The following is a 19,394-nucleotide window of genomic DNA, read 5'->3' on the forward strand; positions in this document are numbered from 1 at the left end:
AGGGAAAATGATTTTTTCCTTCGAAAAAATGGAGGCAGCACTTTGAATTAAAGACAAAGAAGAAAGGAGGATCTAAAAAAGGTAGAAAAGAGTCTTGACCTCTGCCAAGGGATCTGTTAAACCATTGGAAACATAGGGAAAGGTGGGTCACAGAATATGAAGGAAAGAAAAAAGAATACTCAGTACTCAGTTAAGTAATATATATGGGTTTCCTCCTGAAGAGGGGAATTGGAAAGGACACATATTGAAGAAACATGTATGGGCAGGGAACACAAGTAGGGGAAACTCATACTTCTAGGGCCTTGGAACCACGGAAATACTCTGAGATGCCATCATGCTACTCCTGCTCTGCTGCAGATCTTCAACCGTGATAGTTTCTTTCCTTTAAGAGGAGGTATTTACTAGCAATTTAGCTTAGAGGCCCAAGAGCTCTATTAAACTCTTTTGTGATGCATACCCCAGACAATTGTACCCACTCAGCTTCATAGGGAAGCACTTGGCCATCTTAAGCCTGGCTCTTGAATGGATACCTTTTCACCTGTTATTGCTTGGACTCTTTCAGTCTGAATTCTTAATTGACTTAGAATGAGAAAATTATTTCTCTTTTCCACTCGCCTGATGCCAATCATGTAAATTACAGGAATTAGTTAGAAAGGACTGAAAGGGGTATATGATCTTTGTCCTATTTCTCTTTGGCTCTGCATTCTTGAAAGCAATGCAGTTACTGTCATCCCTTCATAAATATTGCTGCTAGGAATATTTTTGTAGAGATAAATCTTCTTTTCCTGCCAATAATGTCTTTAGGGAATAGTCCTAGAAGTGGGTTCACTGGGTTAATAAGAGCTATAAAATTGCTCAGCTGAGAGCAGCTACAATGTTGTAGCTCTTATTGCATAATTTTAAATTGCTTTTGAAAAAGATTGCACCAGTTCAGAGCTCTCCTAGAATTCTAATAGCATGCCTATATTTTTTGATTGTAGAGGCAATATTGAATTTTATCATTTTTAACGTTTTCTGGTCTCTTTGATGGGTACAAGGTGATAATTCAGAATTGTTTTAATGAGAATTTCTCTGGTTATTAGCAAACTCTTTTTTCCCCTGATATAGATAAGTTGTGTTTCTTCTAATAGAAACTGCTTGTTCATGTCCTTTGACCACTTACCCCTTATCTATTCACTATTTAAATTTTTTGTCAACTGCTTGTGGAGTTTTGGATGTCAGACATATCAGAATTGTTTACCACAATGCTTTTTTTCCTTCAGCCTGGTTCTCTTTTTTTAAGAGCTAAAACAAAATTTATCATATTTCTGGTGATTACAAAATCTCAGAAGTTTCAGGTAAGCCAAATCAAAATTGAGAGTCAAGAGAGAAAAACAGGAAAACTATATTTTGTTTAAAGATACAATAGAAAATGAAACAATATCAGGAAATGTACATATCAAATGGCATAGCATCTAAATTCTTAAAGAAAAAGCTAACTGGATCATGAAAAGACATTGCTAGTAATGATTATTATATAAATATTAATATTCCTATTTTAGATCTGGATAATTCTAACAAGAAGGAATAGAATTCTACCAAAATGTTGGAAAAACATATTTCAAAGACCTGTGTTGATTTCTGAAGTAAATAATAGAAACATTCTATTGTTACAAAAGAAATCCTATTTACAAAAAATAATCCTGTGTTAGAACATGAAGAAATCATAAATACATCAAAAGCTAGAAACAGCCTTCATATTCTTTGTAGACAACAGACATAGCAACCAATAACGGAAACTGTGCTAAGAAAACCTGAATTCAAATCTGGTCTCAGACATCTACTAGCTATATGAAGCTGGGTAAGCTCCTTAACCCTGTTTGCTTTAGTTTCCTCATCTTTAAAATGAGCTAGAGAAGGAAATGGCAGACCTCCAGTATCTTAACCAAGAAAATCCTAAAAGGCATCTTGAAGAGTCAGACATGATTGAAAAATGACTAAACAACAACAAAGAAAACTTCAACAAAAGAGCCAGAACTACACATAAATGAAGACTATTGACTTAAAAAGTGTCCAAGCATTTGTTGACAGATACTGCTGCCAATCATACTTATCAAGAGACAAAAGCATTTTAACAATCAGTTTCTTATATGGGCAGAGCAAAGGCCCATGGTATACAAAACCCAGTGTGTTTCAAGTATCCATTTTTAACACCTTCATGTAGGTCTCAATATAACTACCTTTACATTGTTCATTTATTGTTGTGCTTCATACTTGAAGAGGACCACACATAATATCATGTTGTCGGGGTCAATGTACAGTGTGTCCATTGATCACATGGTTGATACATGCTTGGAAGCTTCTACCACAGGTCAAACACAAATAATAGGTAGGGTGGTTTCAGTGGAATTTTATAGAGGAAAGAAGGGAAAGATAAATATTTATATATCAAAGAACAGATAGCACAAGGGGAAGATCTGCATTAAGAAAAATTATAAACTTTTCAGTAAACAATGGGGATATAATTGGAATGTGCAGACTAAGCATTAACACTGGGGGTATACTTAGTTACTTATTATGCTTATCTTAGATGAATTGAGGTAATGAAGCTGAGCCAGAAATTCTCTTCTCACTAACCACTTAACTACAGTTTGATGTCTAAAGTTTGATGTTGTCTAAATTCTGCATACTCTAGACAATCAGCTGCATACCTTGCTGTCTTAAGCAAATGGAAATAGAGTCAAAGAATAAAAATTCTCTTATCAAACTATTGAATAAAATTTTTTAAAAAAAATTTAAAAATTTACTTATTTATTTCTAGCTTTTAACATTCACTTTTACAGAGATTTTGAGTTCTGAATTTTTCTCCTTCTCTTCCACCTCCCTCCCTAAGATGCCCTGCAATCTGATATAGATTATACATGTATAATGATATTAGACATATTTCTACATTAATCATATTGTGAAAGAAGAATCAGAACAAAGAGGAAAAATCACAAGAAAGAAAAAGAGAGAGAGAGAGAATAGTATGCTTTAGTCTGCATTCAGACTCCATAGTTCTTTCTCTGGATGTGGATAGCATTTTCCATCATGAGTTTTTTGGAATTGTCTTAGACCATTGCATTGCTGAGAAAAACTAAATCTATCAAAGTTAGTCATTGTATAATGTTGCTGTTAGTGTATACAATATTCTTCTGGTTCTGCTCACTTCACTCAGCATCAGTTCATGTAAGTCATTCTGAAATCCACATACTCATCATCAAATGACATTTTAAATAGTGAGTGGGTATATAGCACAGTACAGAAACAATCCTATAAGCAACAAGCATTTATTAAGTATCTGATATATGTCAGGCAAACCCCCAAATCAAAACAGTTACTGCCTTTAAAGAGTTCAAATTCTACAAAGGGAGATAACAGGTAGAATATATGAGTGTATGTAAATTTAATGATTACATTTTGACTCACACAGGCTGTCTAAATCTTCATCTTAGGATGATAGGATACCTTGAGGGGTTTTGTGGTATATCTTTTCTACTGCCATTGGTTGTAATCATCATTGGTTTTGTTTCCTGCCCATCTCCATAACCCATGTAGTAAGGGGCCAATTACTAGTGTCCCAGTTTCTTTTAAACACTTAACATCAATTAGTTTTTACCAAGGGATAGTTACTTTGAAGACATAGAAAAAACAAGATACCTCAGGGGTATACTATACCATCAAGGTCTTTATGTGGATGAGGACTGGGAGACTAGGCACAGTTTAGGTCAGTTCCTACATGGTGTCAATCCCATTAAATTCACATTCAGATTGGACATGACTGTTTGGTCTTGGGGGTTGGTTGCATAACCAAGCCTGGACCCTGACCCTATTGGTCCCTATTGATTCCTATTGTGTCCTCTCCTGACCCCTTAAAACACACGAGATTGGAGACATCACTTGAAACAAATAGAAAAGTTCAATGGCAAAGGCCAAGTAAATAGCAGGGCCAGATGACCTTGTTGGGGAGAAGTGAACAAAGCCAGGGTAATGATTAAGGCAAGAGAGAACCCCTAGAATAGATTAGGGAAAGAGCCAAGACAGCAAAAAAATAAGGCAGGGACTTGCATGAGTCCTCCCAAATTATTCTCCAAAAGCTTTAATGCCTCAAAATGAATTCTGGAGTGGTAGGTCCCACAAAAGGATGAGGTGAAACAATTATCCTCCCAAACATAAATTAGAAAAGATTGGCAGGAAAATTCTGTCACAAGGGGTAAGAATGGGTAACTGAATCTGTAGCAGTGGCTTCTGGGATCTCAGCCTACAGAAAGTAAGGGTGGTGGATAAGTGGCCAGAAGAAGATTATAGGGGCCCCTTTGGTGGCACTGGGTGCAGGCCTCTGTTGTATTGCCCATAGGAGTATCCAGGGTAGGGAGGAGAACTAGCACACCACAGCTGTGATCACAGTGGAACAAAGACCCTGGTGCAAGTTCCAGGGAGGAAAAGAGTGCTTCTGATTGCTCACAGATCAGAGCACAGTTAACACTGTTACATGCAAAGATTCAAAGGAAAATGTGAATTGGCCTCAGACTGAAAAGCCAATACCTGGAAGAATCCAAAAAGGATTTTAAAAATTAAATAAGAGAGGCAGAGGAAAATTTGGGAAAAGAAATTAGAGTGATGCAAGAAAATCAAGAAAAAAGTCAATAGTGAGGCAAAAGAATCACACAAAAAATGCTAAGGAAAATAATAATACCTTTAAAAATAGAATAATCCAAATGGTAAAAGAAGTACAAAAATCTACTGAAGAGAACTCATTAGAAAACAGAATTGGCCAAATGGAAAAAGATGTACAAAAATTCAGTGAAGAAAAGAAGTCCTTAAAAAGCAGAATGGGGGAGGGGGAGGTGGGTGGGGCAGAGTCAAAAGGGTGAAGAAAAGCCAGAGACTTGTCTGAGCTGTCCAAAATTCCCCTCCAAACAACTTTTTTAAATGCCTCAAAAAGAATTCTGGAGGGGTAGAACTCATAAAAGGATGGAACAAAACAACTTTCTAGCCTGAGAGAACTTCAAGTTCAGCAAGAAAGTTCTGTCATAACACAGTGAAAGTAGAGCACAGTTCTACAGGATGTGCCAGCACAGCCCATGCCCCAGCAAACCAGTGGCAGGACTTGAGGACAACTAAATCAACAGTGGTTTTTGGAGCCCATAGATGGTAAGGGAACTGGAAAACTAGTCAAGAAGAGATAACAGGAGTCCTTTTGCTGACACATTGCAGGATTCTGTTGCATTGCCCATACTTGGATCTGGGTCCTACTCCTGGTTTGAAATCCTAAGATGAGGAGGAGCATTAGCCTGCTAGAGCTTGTGGCTGCACCCAGGTCACAGTTCCAGGGCAAAAAAAAGAGTGCTTGTGGTCATTTACAGACCAGAGCACAGGTCAGGAGAGTAGAAAACACACCTCTCCTTAGATCATACCACCTTGGAAAAACTAAAAACTTGCAGATCCCCAAAACTAGATCTGAAAACTACTGCACAAATACCCTGAAGCAGTGCTCCTTCCAATCTAGGAGCAGATCCCAACTTTAACATCAAGTCAAAAGTCAAGAAATAGACTGGAAACATGAGCAAACAACAACAGCAACCCTGAACATAGAAAGGTACTCTGGTGACAGGGAAGATCAAAATGCAAACTCAGAAGACAACAGTCAAAACTGCTCTATCCAAAGCCTCAAAGAAAATGTGAATTGGTCTCAAGCCAAAAGAAAAGAAGAAAAGAATTCCTGAAAGAACTCAAACAGTATTTTAAAAATTAGATTAGAGAAGTAGAGGAAAATTGGGAAAATTCCAGAGTTCCCAGGTCAAGGAGAAAATATTGCAAGCAGTCAGAAAGAAACAATTCAAGTATTATGGAAATACAATCAGGATAACACAAGATTTAGCGCCTTCTACATTAAGGGATTGGAGGGCTTGGAATATGATACTCTGAAGGTCAAAGGAGCTAGGATTAAAACCAAGAATCAACTACCCAGCAAAGCTGAGTATAATATTTCAGGGGAAAAAATAGACATTCAATGAAATGGAGGACTTTCAAGTTTTCTTGATGAAAAGACCAGAGTTGAATAGAAAATTTGACTTTCAAATAAAAGACTTAAGACAAGCATGACAAAGTAAATAGGAAAGAGAAATCATAAGGGCCTTATTAAAGCTGAACTATTTACATTCCTACATGGAAAGATAATATTTGTAATTCATGAGACCTTTCTTAATATTAGGATAGTTGGAGGGAATATACACACACATATGTATGTATATGTATATATATATGTGTGTGTACACATATACATATACAGAGAGAGAGAGAGAGAGAAAGAGAGAGAGAGAGGGACAGAGGGCACAGCCTGAGTCGAATATGAAGGAATGATATCTAAAAAATAAAATTAGAGAATGTACTGGGAGAAGGAGAAAGGGAAAGGTAGAATGGAGTAAATTACCTCACATAAAAGAGGTAAGAAAAAGCTTTTGCAATGGAGGGAAAGAGGGGGGAGGTGAGAAGGAATGAGTGAATCTTACTCATCAGATTTGGCTTAAGGAGGGAATAATATATACACTCAATGGGGTATCTTGCCCTACTATATTAAAAGACTAATGACTTAGCTATTCTTAGCAATACAATGACCCAAGACAATTCCGAAGGACTTACGATGAAAAATACTATCCACCTGTAGAGAAAGAACTGATGAAGTCTGAATGCAGATCAAAGTATACTTTTTTCCTTAGTCTTGTATATGTGTGTGTTTTCTTTTACAACATGACTAATATGGAAATATGCATTACATGACTTCATATGTATAACTGATATCAAATTGCTTGCTTTCCCAATGTGGGGGGCAGGGAGGAAGGGAATTTGAAACTCAAAATTTAAAAAACAAATGTCAATTGTTGTTACATATAACTGGAAAAAAATAAAATATTAATTAAAAAAAGAGAGAGAACCCTCAACCTGAATCTTTGCTTTTTATTCTGAATGCATTTCTCTTTTGTTGAACAAAAGCTATTCATTTTTATATGATCAAATTATTTCAATTATTTTATATTTTATATTATCGATTACTTCATAATTTCTTCTATTGGTTAAAAAACCCAGGAATTTAACTTCTTTAAAGCTGTGACAGCTATTATTCCATCATCTAGCTGCTTGAGATTTAAAAAACACATAAATTTGCTTTAGTTGGAATTTATTGTAGTATATGTTCTGAAATTTGACTGAATTTCATTTTCCCAACATACTACTGTCTAATTCTTCCAACTAATTTTGAATGAATAAAGAATTCCTTCCTTAGGGAAGTTTTGTGAACTTGAATCTATTGAACACTACTAATGTCTTCTATACATTTGATTCTAGTTCAATGTAATCAAATCTCTTTTATTGATCTGCTTTTCTGTTCTTTCAAACAAATAGTCAAATAGATTTGTAATCTCAACAATCTGGACACAGATTTATGCAGACAGCCAGCCAGCCATCTCTCACTCCCTCCTTATCAATCTTGTCTTACTCTTGTGCAAGTCCTTCCATAAGTTGACAAGAGGTGTACCTAATGTGCTGGAAGCTTTCTTCATTTTCCCTGATATCACAAAAATGTCAGTGGAGCTCTTGGGATGAAACTTTTTCATCCTTTGACATGTAACACTAGGCCATCTTCTTAAAAATATAATTTTTCTTTATTATAAGCTTGATAATCATCAATAAACATGAAGGAAAGAAAAGGATAGAAGGATAGAAAGGACAGAAAAGAATCCAAATGATAGAAAAAAAGGATTATATATGAAATTGTGAATATTTCACAGACAGCTTATTTTTGAAATATCAACCACCTAACTTGGCAATACTAATAATGCTGTTTGCCTCTGTCCACTTATGAATTTCATTCCGCTCCCCTCTGTGAATTTTTTTTAAAAAAAATCTCACTGACACTTTTTAAAAATTTTCAAATCAGTATGACTACCTCCATTCCCCTTCCCTCATTACACTCTTCCAAATAAAAGTTGTACTTTTAAAGAAATTATAGTAAAGTAAACAAATTTATGTTGTATTGGTTGTAGCTAAAAATGTACATCTTATTCTACACTTCTAGTCCACTACTTCTCTGCCAATAGATGGGAAGATTGCTTTATATCAGTCTTCTTGAGTCATGATTGGTCATGGTATTTATCAGAGCTTTTAAGTCTTTCAAAGTTGTTGTCTTTTACAATGTTGTAGTCAATGTATAAATTGTCCTCTTGGTTCTGTCCAACTCACTTTTCATCAGTTCATACAAGTCTTTCCAGGCTTCTCTGAATCCATTTCTTTTGTCATTTCTTATGGCACAATAATATTCCCTTATATTTGCATATAATAATTTGTTTAGCCGTTCCCCAGTTGAAAGGTGACCCCTCAGTTTGAAATTCTTTTTCACCTTATCTTTCTAAAAGGCCTAAAACTTAATACAGAATACCTTGAACCTGGGATATATTTTAGGACCTATTTGACTTGAGAGGAGGACATAGACACCAGATGTTATTGTGTGATATTTTTGCTTTTTAGGGGGATAGTTAGAGGAGGGTATTCCCCGATGGGATATTTAGAGATCTAGCACATAGAAATCATTTTTATATAAAAGGTTGCTGATTGATTGCTCAGGAAGCAGGCATAGTGTTGGCATGCATGGTATTGGCTATGCATGGCAGTATGGAAAGAGAGGTAGTATTCATGGTGCATGTGTTTCAGTTGAGAATGGTTGTGTGGAAATGGAATCTGAGTTGACATGTTAAGAATGCTCTAGGCTGTGCCTGACACAGGCCAATGCCCTGGTAGTTTAGGTTTGATATTTGAACAAAATGAGATACCCGTAGGTCATTCAACCATTAACGAAAGGAGATTAACTCAACCATAGTAGGAAAAGAATATTCAACAAGGATAGGCTTGGAGATCACCTACCAGCCAACTATCAGAACATCTTAGAGCTCTTTGCAGGGAATGAGGAAATGATATCAACAATTTGAACCTTTAGTTCCCTGAATCAATCTTGTCTTGAGGGAAAGTCTCAGTATCTTTAAGGAAAGATTAGATTTACTTGCATGGGAAGAGGGGTTAGGACATTGTTCCTACCATAACGTGAAAGAAACTCAGTATGAGCAAATGTGGAGGATGAGGCCATGAGCTCCTTGGTAGTTGGATCAGGAGAGGGCCTGACAGCTGAGAGTGGGGTTAAATAAAGGTAGTAACTGCACAGAAATGGTGTAGTAGAGATCATTCTTTTATACTGGCACCAAAGTGTGCGCACAGGCTAGGAATTACAGCCTGGTTGTTAGTGGCCACCTCATGTAGCATACATCAATACAGAGGAAGCAATGATGAAGGCTCCAGATTTCTGATTTTAAAAATTGGCTAGGGGTGGGTGGGACTCTGAGTAATTTAATATTACTTTTTACAGGGTGGACTAAATCATCTAATTTGATTGTCTGAGTCCCAAAATACCATGAAGAGGAAGGTTGTCTCTGTTGTAGCTGTCTTTTGGGGACTTTAAACATTTTCACAGAAGAATCAAGTAAGCCCCAAATGCTGAGTAATGGGCCTTGTTTTAGGTACATTTTACCCTCATATAAGACAAGGTGATTCATTTAAGACAACCAGGAGCCTGTGGAATCAGAGGAAGAGCAGACAATGATATATCAAGATCACAGGCATCTGGGAGATGGGGACACAAGCAGATGCCTAGAAGTGTAGGATATGTCTGGAACATTGGTAGTGGGGGAGTCCAGGTCTTGAGTGAGATAATCATGAGACCACAGTGTGAGGAGAAAGGGTGTCTGAGCATATGAAAGACAGGCTCTGATGCAAAGACTGCCAGTAGGGGTGGTATTGTAAGGCTCAAATGAGACAATGGATAGAAGTTTGCACTTTGTAAGCCTTAAAACACTGTGTAAATGGCAGTTAGTACTATTATTGTTATGATTTTGTTAGTCTACAGTTACCAGATCTCCAACCTGAGGATGACTTCATTGCCTTTGCCTTCCCTTGTACTTCTACTGAGCTCTAACAATGTTTATAGAACAACAATGGTGTGTGCTGGCAAATGTTTAACTATCAACTCTTCCCCCCCCCCCAAATGTATGTACCTACATTTTTAAGTTTAATATGCTTTACTATCATTTTGTCCATCACATTTTTCAATCTAGACTACCAAGAAAACAATCAAATAGGCACTGATTTGGGGTGTTTGCTGATTTCCTAGGTATAAATGCTCACATTGAAAATTTAATCATTGGTTCTTAGAAGCTGGTCTGACCTGGCTTCACCAACACATCACCTGGTTTCACATCACATTCACAGAACAAAGGATGTTGTATAGTTTGGAACATGGACATTTTCAGGAAGGAAGATTCTAGATATGGGAGGGGGTGTCAAGAGAAGGGGAAGGGTGAGGATAGCAGGAAGGAGAAGTCTATCTAGAAGTAGCCTTGCCCTCTAGAATTGCTAGGTTCCTGGTGCCAGAGGTTTTTCAAACTGCCACCAAGTGAGAGCAACTGGACCTATGATTTCATTGAACTCTGGGGTGAGAAAACACATTCTGCTAGTTCAGGTTAACACCTCTGAAACTGATAACCTTTAAGTCTTATTTATACTTGCTTTGCAATTAAGTGATGTCTCAGTGCCTGAGATTCTGTGCTTTCCAGGGTCACACAGCCAGAACAAGACAGAAGCAGGTCTTGAATCTAGGTTTTGTTGACTTTACAGTTGGCCCTCTATCCACTATGCTAAGGTATTTCCAAACTCATAATTGAGTCAAAGGGAACAAAAGGGTCAAGATAATGAAATTCTCTTTACAGTAAACATCTCAGGAATGTACCTGGTTCTATAACCAAGCATTACTCCTAATCACATGGCAGTGGTGCAACATTTTCTCTGTATAGCTCCTCTCATTCCTTCCTCTGTGGATCCCCATCCCAAATAGGCTGCAAGTGAATTAATGACAGACACCAGTCCAGGTTCCATGCAACTACAGTTTATTTCATTGGATTCTCATAGTTTAGAATTAATTCTTTCCTTCTTGGAGAGATTTCACATTGTATAGTATTATAGCCCATCCCTCTTCTGCACACTCTTTTTCTGTGAATATAGAAAATACAATGCTTTGAATTTTTCTTTGCCTTTCATTATGAACCCCAAATCTCCTTTTTAATTTTCTTACTTTCCTCTTCAATAATAAAATTTGTGATTAATAAAGCAAGCTGTTTTGTGCTAAATATCTACATATTTGTTTTGGATATTTGTTATTTCACAATAATGGAGGAGGGGAAAGGGCCTCACATATCTCTTGATGGTAGTATCTTGATTAAAGTGTCCTTTGTCACCAGGTATCTTCTTTTGAAGGCTGATCCTTAGATCAATTCTGCTAGTACCTAAATTCTAATGAAATGTATACACTGGTAGCACTATGATATCTGGGACTCAGAGTAGAATGAGTTACTATTATAACAATTGGACCATAGGTGGAGGGAGGTACAGATAGAGACAGACAGAGATGGGAATGACACTTCTCAGGAAGGCTGGATTTACATCTTTGTTATGGGTAGGATAGTCATGGCTGGGTGAGTATCCCCTGGCTCTCCTTTCTTCAACAGGGGTTTGGGTCTTAGAATTATACCCCTTCTACACATCAGATATTTGAAGTCTAAAGATGTGGGTTATTTTTTTTTGGAAGAGGGAGAGGGGCTTCTGGATGAATTACTTTCCCTGGCTATTTTAAGGAGAAAGTAGCTCTGTCCTACCTAAGAAGTTACCCTAACTGGAGCGTAACAGCTTGAGCTTGGCTAGTTTAGCATTTTCTCCCCAGCATACACTATTACAAAAAAGATAATCATAGATGCTAAGCAAACATATTTATCAAAGTAAGCTAGTAAGACAGTAATCAGGGAAGCCATACGGACTTGTTGAGTTGATAGAATATTCAAGAGTTAGGGAGTCTGTGATCTGGGGGTAAGATGAATTTTCAGCTCAACTGAGGAGAAAAACAATCTCATCCAATGAGTCTTCTCCACTCTTTGGGGATATAAGAGCTGAGAATCAAGACACATGCAGAGGTGCTGACTTTTCTGTCTACTTTAGGAGCTCTCCCATTCTCCATTGCTTTCTTCTATTTTCTCTTCTTCCTTCTCTCTGTCTCTCTCTCTCTCCATCTTATCTCTCTGTCTCTTTCTCTCTCTCTCTCCAGTCAGGAGTCATGCCTCCCAGCCTGTACATAGCATCCCAGGGGTGTATTTCAGGGGCAGTGAAACCCAGTAGGAACCATGGTTCTACTAGCACATGAATCATTTTGCCTTATGATTCTGACAGATTCAAAAAAAGTCCTGCATGAACAGTAAATAATCAGTAAGAATATGTACAAGAGAAGTATAGCTCAATTGCCCTTTTCCATTCAGACTGGACAGAATCCTCTGGTTTATGTTTTGTGAACATATGGGAGTAAAAATCAGTAGACGTATTTTCAGATGTCAGTATTCCTCATGAAAAGGGTATTCAGGATGATCTCTCCACCTGCCAAAATAATTCCCCCAAAGAAGATAATTTTACAATGAAAATGTTACTAATGTAGCATGTCATGATAACTATTAACTACCACCCCTTTCTCCTACACATACCAATCTCTTTGTTACCTACTTACTCTCCGCCGAGCCATTCACCTCTTCACTTACCTACTCATGGCCACCCACCCACACCAGCTCATGTACCCTCTTAGCCTTGAATTTTACCTACTGAATCTTGGCCAGCAGCTCAAAAGGTAAGTATCAACATATAATAGTGGTAGGACCAGCTATGTGCCACAGTGGATAGAGCACTGATCCTGGAGTCAGGGGAACTTGAGTTCAACTCCAGCCTCAGACATTTACTAAATATGATCCTGGGTTAATCTCTTAACTCTGATTGTTCCCCCCAAAACACCATGACCACCACCACAAAAAATCCATACAATAGTGGTAGTAGGTAATAACCACTTAAATGTATATGTCTGTCTTTCTGCCTATTTCCCTTCTCCCAACTGCTCTAAGGTTCTCAAGTACTAAGGTGTTACTTGGCTGATGTTTAATTTTCCTCCTGGCCCAGTGTGTTCCTCAGTTACAAGCCTCCTTCAGCCTTGTTTTGCACATCTGCAACGCCCTGAGCAAATGTTTTTCTTTCTATAACCTCCTATACTTCCATTCCAATTATGGCCACCTCCCCCTTCCCATCCCTTCTCCCTTTAGTTTTCTTTCATGAATTCCCTTAAGGTTCAGGTATTTCCAGTGTGTCAATCCCCAAACCAAAATCATCCTGCCCTTTGCTCTCTCTATTCCTACAGAACCAAAGAAAATTCCTGGGGAAAGACACAGCATTGGGGAGACTCAGTCACTTCATTTAAGTTATTTAATTACAAATGAATTCTGAAATCTTTTTTATTAATCTTTCCTTGCTTCTCCATTGTTCTCACAATGGCTATTTCAAATCTTAATTTTCTTAGGTAAAGTAGGAGGTGAAGCCATTTGTGGAAAGTTGTGCAGGTGTGGAACTGCAATCTTAGAGAGAATGCAAAAGACCTAGATCAACTTCTATGGGCAACTTGACTGCATCAACAGGGATGAATAAATCCTAATGGTAATAAGGGTTCAATGGAGCATGAATAAGGTAAATTTATCTTGGATCCAGTGAGTATGATTTGGTAACTTTCTTCTGCAACACTAGGCAATCTCGGTATGTAAGTTTCTTTTTTTTCTTCCCTCCTATCTCACCCTAAAGAGGCTACCATTAGACACAAATATATGTGTATATACATATATATACATGCACACACACATATATACACACATGTATATGTATACACATATGTATACACATACACATATGTGTAAAATTATTCTATACATATTTCTATTTATCAGTTGTTTCTCTGCAGGTATATAACATCTTTTTATGTGCTTTTAGTTAATTTGGGTATTTATAATAGTCAAAATAACTTATTCACTCAAAGTCAATCTTAAAACAATATTGCTATTACTGTATACAATGTTGTCTTGCTTATTTCACTCTTCATCATTTCTTGCAAGTCTTTCCATGTTTTTCTAAGATTATAGAACTCATCATTTCTTACAGCACAGTAATATTTCCATCACAATCATATACCGCAACTTACTCAGCCATCCCCCAATTGATTCATGATAATTTACTACTTTTTAGTTATGGGAACATGCTCATAATCTCCTTATTTGATCTATCCAGAAATGTCTCTGAAAATGGTATTTTCTGAACCTGAAAGTTATATAACTATGGAAATATGACCAAGTGTGTTCCCAGAGAAAAGATGAGAAAACTTACCGTCTTCTTTGAGGAGTTAGGGATTATGGGTGTAGCAAATAGCATGCACCATTCAAGTAATATTTTGGTTATTTTTGCTGAACTGCTTTACCACTCCTTCCCCCCAATTGTTTCTTGTGTTTTAATTTGTTACAAGTGATAGTGGGGGTTTTTTAGGTAGAGCAGAAGAGAAACATAAATTTGGAAATGAAAGTAATGTAAAAACAAACTATGCAAATAGAAAATGTTGAAAAGGAAATGTTTACTATCTACTTTAGCAACCTGCTACAATTAGAACTCTGATCTGGGAATTTTGCTGAAGAATTGGAGCTAATCAGCTAAGAGACCATGAATAAGCCATTTAACCTCTTTTGGTCTCAGTTTCCTTCTCTGTAGAATGAAGGAATTAGACTGGATGATCTCTAAGATCCATTCTAGTTTTGAAATGCTAATATTCTTTATCAACAAAAGAAAGACATCAAAAAATGGCAGCATAGGGAAAGCTCTTTAGGGAGCTGGTAGTTGGATACTTGTGAGCAGAATGAACGATTAAGTATGAAGAGCCACCTGGCAGTTCCCTGGTATTTACAAAACTGTCTTTTCCCAAAAAGGATGAAGCAACTTTGGATGCCAAAGATGTGTGTTTTAGACAATGATTCTGTGGAAGAAGTAGATCTCCTTTTAACCAGTTTGGTCTTTTAATTAAAATATTATTTTGAGATTGGGATAGACTGGAGAGAAACCAGAAACAATCTTAATGGTCTAGCAGCCATCAGTGATCTCTTCCAATCATTACTACTGCTGCTTCCTCTAGTTAACATTTATATAGAACTTACCATGTGCCATACACTGTTCTAAGAGTTTTTCAATTATTTTCTCATTTGATTCTCACAGTAACCCTGGGAGGTAGGTGCTATTATTATCCACATTTTACAAAGAAATGCAAATTAAAGCAACTCTGATATATCATCTTACACCTATTAGATTACCTAAAATGATAGAAGGGGAAAATGACAAAGGCTGGAAGGCATGTGGAAAAATTGGGACATTAACACACTGTTGGAACTATGAACTGTTCCAACCACTTTGGAGAGCAATGTGGAATTATGCCCAAAGAATCATACAACTGTGCATACCCATTGATCCAGCAATATCACTGTTAGGTATGTTTCCCAAGGTGATCAGGGAAAAAGGAAAAGAACCTATATGTTCTCAAATATTTATAGCAGATCTCTTTGTGGTGGCAAAGAAATGAAAATTGAGGGAATTCCCCTTAATTGGAGAATGGTTAAACAAATTGTGGCACATGATCGGGACAGAATACTTCTAATATGTAAAAAATAATGAGCTGATTGATTTTAGAAAAAACATGGAAAGACTTGCATGAAATAAAGGAGAATGAAATGAGTAGATCCAATACAGCATGTACAGTAACAGCAATATTGTTTGAAGAACAACTGTGAATAACTAAGTTATTCCGAGTTTTATAAATATTCACATAAACTATAAAGGACCTATGAAGGAACATGCTATCCACAACTAGAGAAAGAAATGATAAATAGAAGGTGCAGAGTATGATTTTACATATATATATATATGTATACACACATATGTATATGTATATGTGTATATACATACGTCTCTATCTATCTATGTCTACATATATGTATATATCTATGCATATATATGTGTGTGTGTGTGTGTGTGTATGTGTGTGTGTGTGTATGTGTCAAATGGTAATCTCCTCTAGTTCAGGGTGAGGATGGAGGGAGGGAGATAGTTTAGAACTTAATATGTAACAAAAAATAAATAAAATTTAAAAATTTTAATAATTGTTTATATACTTCACTTGAAAAGAGCTGAAGACAGTTAAGCACAATTATTTATCAGATGATTTCAGGAAATGGAAATATTAAAGGGAGTTGGTTTGTTCATGAAGATATGGTGTGGTGAAGAAACCTATGCAAACATTCATTTCAACCTTATTCTGTTTTGTTTTTAAATTTCAGAAAAGGAAAAAAATGTTTTCTTTCTTTGGCTAGCAGAAAAGGGTGAGGGTGGGGGACATATAGTCACTGAGGGAGAAGAAGTCTTCCTCAGATCTCATCTAGTTTGAGGATCTCCAAAAGAATGTCATTCTACTGTTGCCTGGAATCTTCTGTGGATGAGATGATAGTTAACAGATTGAGACAAGTGCTTTAAACCTGATAATCCCAGTTATTCTTTACCTAAAAAAGTCAGAAGGAATTGTGGAAGTTTAGCAGAGAAGATGAGATTTAGGGGGTGTAATTAATAACACTGATATGCGATATTTACATGGTTATTTATGGTTTCCAAAGCACTTGGCCTACATTATCTCATTTGCTTCTCACAGTGGCCACTATAATTTCAGCAGTGTACCAAATCTGTTATCCCTATTTAAAGATGAAGAAAGTGAGGCTCTGATAACTGAACTGATTTGTCCATGGTCACACAGCTAATATCCCTAGGGTTGTTCATTTTACTTCCTATAGGAAGCCTTTTCTGCTCCCTCTTTCTTTCTTTGAATTATAAAGTATATATTTGTATATTTACATTTTGTACCTTCCCCTCCCTTAGTAGTATAGAAGTACCTTCAAGGCAAGGGCATTTTTCTTTGTGTATTTGTATCCCAAGTGAATACTGCAGTGCCTTGCACATAGTAATTGTTTAGTGAATATTTGGTGGATTGATAGGGATTGGAAGTAATGGATATAGGATATGAATCCAGGTTTTCTGAATCCAAACTCAGTGGTCTTTCTACTTTGTCATAACTGCTTGTCCTCACATATTTGGAGGATTTTTAAGGGAGAAGAATTCAACTTCCATGTAGCTGCCAAGGACAGAAGAAGAATAAATAGGTAGAAGATACAGAGAAACAGATTTTGGCTCACTATAAGGGATAGGATAAGATGTGATATGAATTACTGAGTTACCAATGCATGAAAGTGTTTAAATAGGGGTTGAATGAGTATCATTCAGGGACATTATGGAAAGGGTTACTGCATGATTAGAAAAAGACTAGAAGACTACAGAGTTCCATTCTAACTCCAAGATTTGCAATTTTATTATTCCTATGATGTATCTACTCACCAAGTGAAGTTTTAGCAAAGTTAATATTGAATTCCCTAACTTTTAGCCTTATTATCTAGAAAAGACATAGTTCCTTGCTCACTCACTCAAATCATAATATAATCATAGAAATTCAGAAGCTACCTATCATCTCTAGGATCAAATAAAAATCCTTGGTCTCTTAAAGTCCTTGATAACCTGAGCCCCTCCTACCTTTCTGGTCTTTCCATCTTACTCCCCTCTAAGTATTTTTACAATCCAGTGACACTGACTTCTTGTCACTTTTCTCACTTAGGTCTCCATCTCCTGATACTGTGAATTTTTGCTGATTATCCTCCATGCCTAGAATTCTTTCCTCTTCATCTTCATCTCCTGGCTTCCTTCAAGTTCCAGCAGCTAAAATACCACCTCCTGTGGATCTGACCAAGTTATTGGAGCAGAAGGAAATGGTACAGCTCAGTTCTCCCCAAAAGAAAATCTCCCAGGAATGTCATTGCTAAAAAAAACCCAGAGCTTCTAGACAAAAGAAAAAATATATTGTAAGCAGCTAGAAAGAAAGAATTCAAGCTGGTATCATTGAGTCACAGTCAAGATCACACAAGATTTAGTGGCTATCCTTCTAAACAAAAAGAGAACATGAAATGAGATATTTCAAAAAGCAAAAGATATGGTACTAAAAACAAGACTAGCTTAACCAGCTTAACCAGAATAATTGTATAAAGGAAAAAATGGACCTTCAACTAAATAGAGGACTTTCTAACATTCCTAATGAAAAAACTGGAGCTGAAAAGGAACTTTGAAATGCAAAAATGAAAATGAAGAAAAAATTTAAAATGTAAATACAAATCAACAAACAAATAGAAGGGACTTTATAAGGATGAATTGTTTATATTCTAAGAGAGGAAGGGAGTGATAAAAGAGTCCTTTTCAGAAATCTAATATCATAAAAGATCATAGAAATAGTTAAATAAGATAGAAGACCTTGAAGAGGTTGTGTTAAGTTTTCATGATGCCAAAAGAAGAAAGAAAGGGGGAAAGGGAAAGGATACATTAGGGGGAAACTTGGAGGAAAGATGGGAAGCATCTCATATAACTGAGGGTACAAGGAAAAGGATATACAATCATGGATGTCATTGATGGACTGGAATCACTTGAACTTCACTTTCATCTAAGCAGGTCAAAAGAGGACAGAACATATACATTCACATCACACACAAAGAATTTAGTGCTGGAATACATTCAACTCAATAGGCATAGAAAAAGGAAGAAGAAGAGGAGTAAAGGGAATACAAGAGGGAAGGCAGATTCAGGGAGGGATTCATCACCAACCCTTAAAGAAGAGAGTGAAGAGGGAATTAAAAGGGAAGAACAAAAAGGTAGGAACCTATAATAAGGGGAGGGGTAAAGAAAAGAAAAAGTATAAAGAAAAATGGTGGTAAACATACAATTAACTATTTTAATTGTACATGTGAATGGGATGAACTCGCTCATAAAACAGAAGAGAATAAAATGGATTAGAAAGGAAAATCCAGTAATATATTCTTTACAAAAAAACATAGGACACAAAGTTAAACTATAGGATTGGAAGTCAATTATGCCCCAGCTTAACACAAAAAAAGCAGAGAGAGAAATTATGATTTCAGATAAGGCAATAGGAAAAATAGACTTTAATAAAAGAACCAGGAAAACCATGTTTTGGTGCAAAATACCATATATGGTGAATCACAGAGTACATCAACTAGCACACTATGTAAGTGCTTAAAGAAAAATTTAAATGAATTACAAGGAAAAATAGACAGTAAAACTATAATGGAGGGGGGCAGGACTGCACATTTCCTTTTCAGAGCTGAACAAATTAGCCAAAAAATAAATAAGACATTAACAACCTGAATGGAATTATTAAAAAATTAGATTTGATAGACCTCTGATGATTACTGAATGGAAATAGAAAGAAATATATTTATTTCTCAGCTGTGCAT

At 36.5% G+C, this 19,394-nt stretch overlaps 1 protein-coding gene across 2 annotated transcripts in view; it reads right to left on the reverse strand.

Annotated features, from left to right (window-relative positions):
* Positions 1–10,986: 10,986 nt before the first annotated feature.
* AKR1D1 (aldo-keto reductase family 1 member D1) overlaps positions 10,987–19,394 on the reverse strand; it is a 64,720-nt gene continuing 56,312 nt past the window's right edge. For both annotated transcript variants that reach the window (XM_072652611.1, XM_072652610.1), the window contains one exon: positions 10,987–12,534. In XM_072652611.1, coding sequence (XP_072508712.1) covers positions 12,492–12,534 — 43 coding nt within the window. In that variant the 3' untranslated portion in view covers positions 10,987–12,491. The remainder of the gene's footprint in view (positions 12,535–19,394) is intronic.

This window comes from Notamacropus eugenii, chromosome 3, assembly GCF_028372415.1.
Source record: "Notamacropus eugenii isolate mMacEug1 chromosome 3, mMacEug1.pri_v2, whole genome shotgun sequence".
Classification (NCBI taxonomy): Eukaryota; Metazoa; Chordata; class Mammalia; order Diprotodontia; family Macropodidae; genus Notamacropus; species Notamacropus eugenii.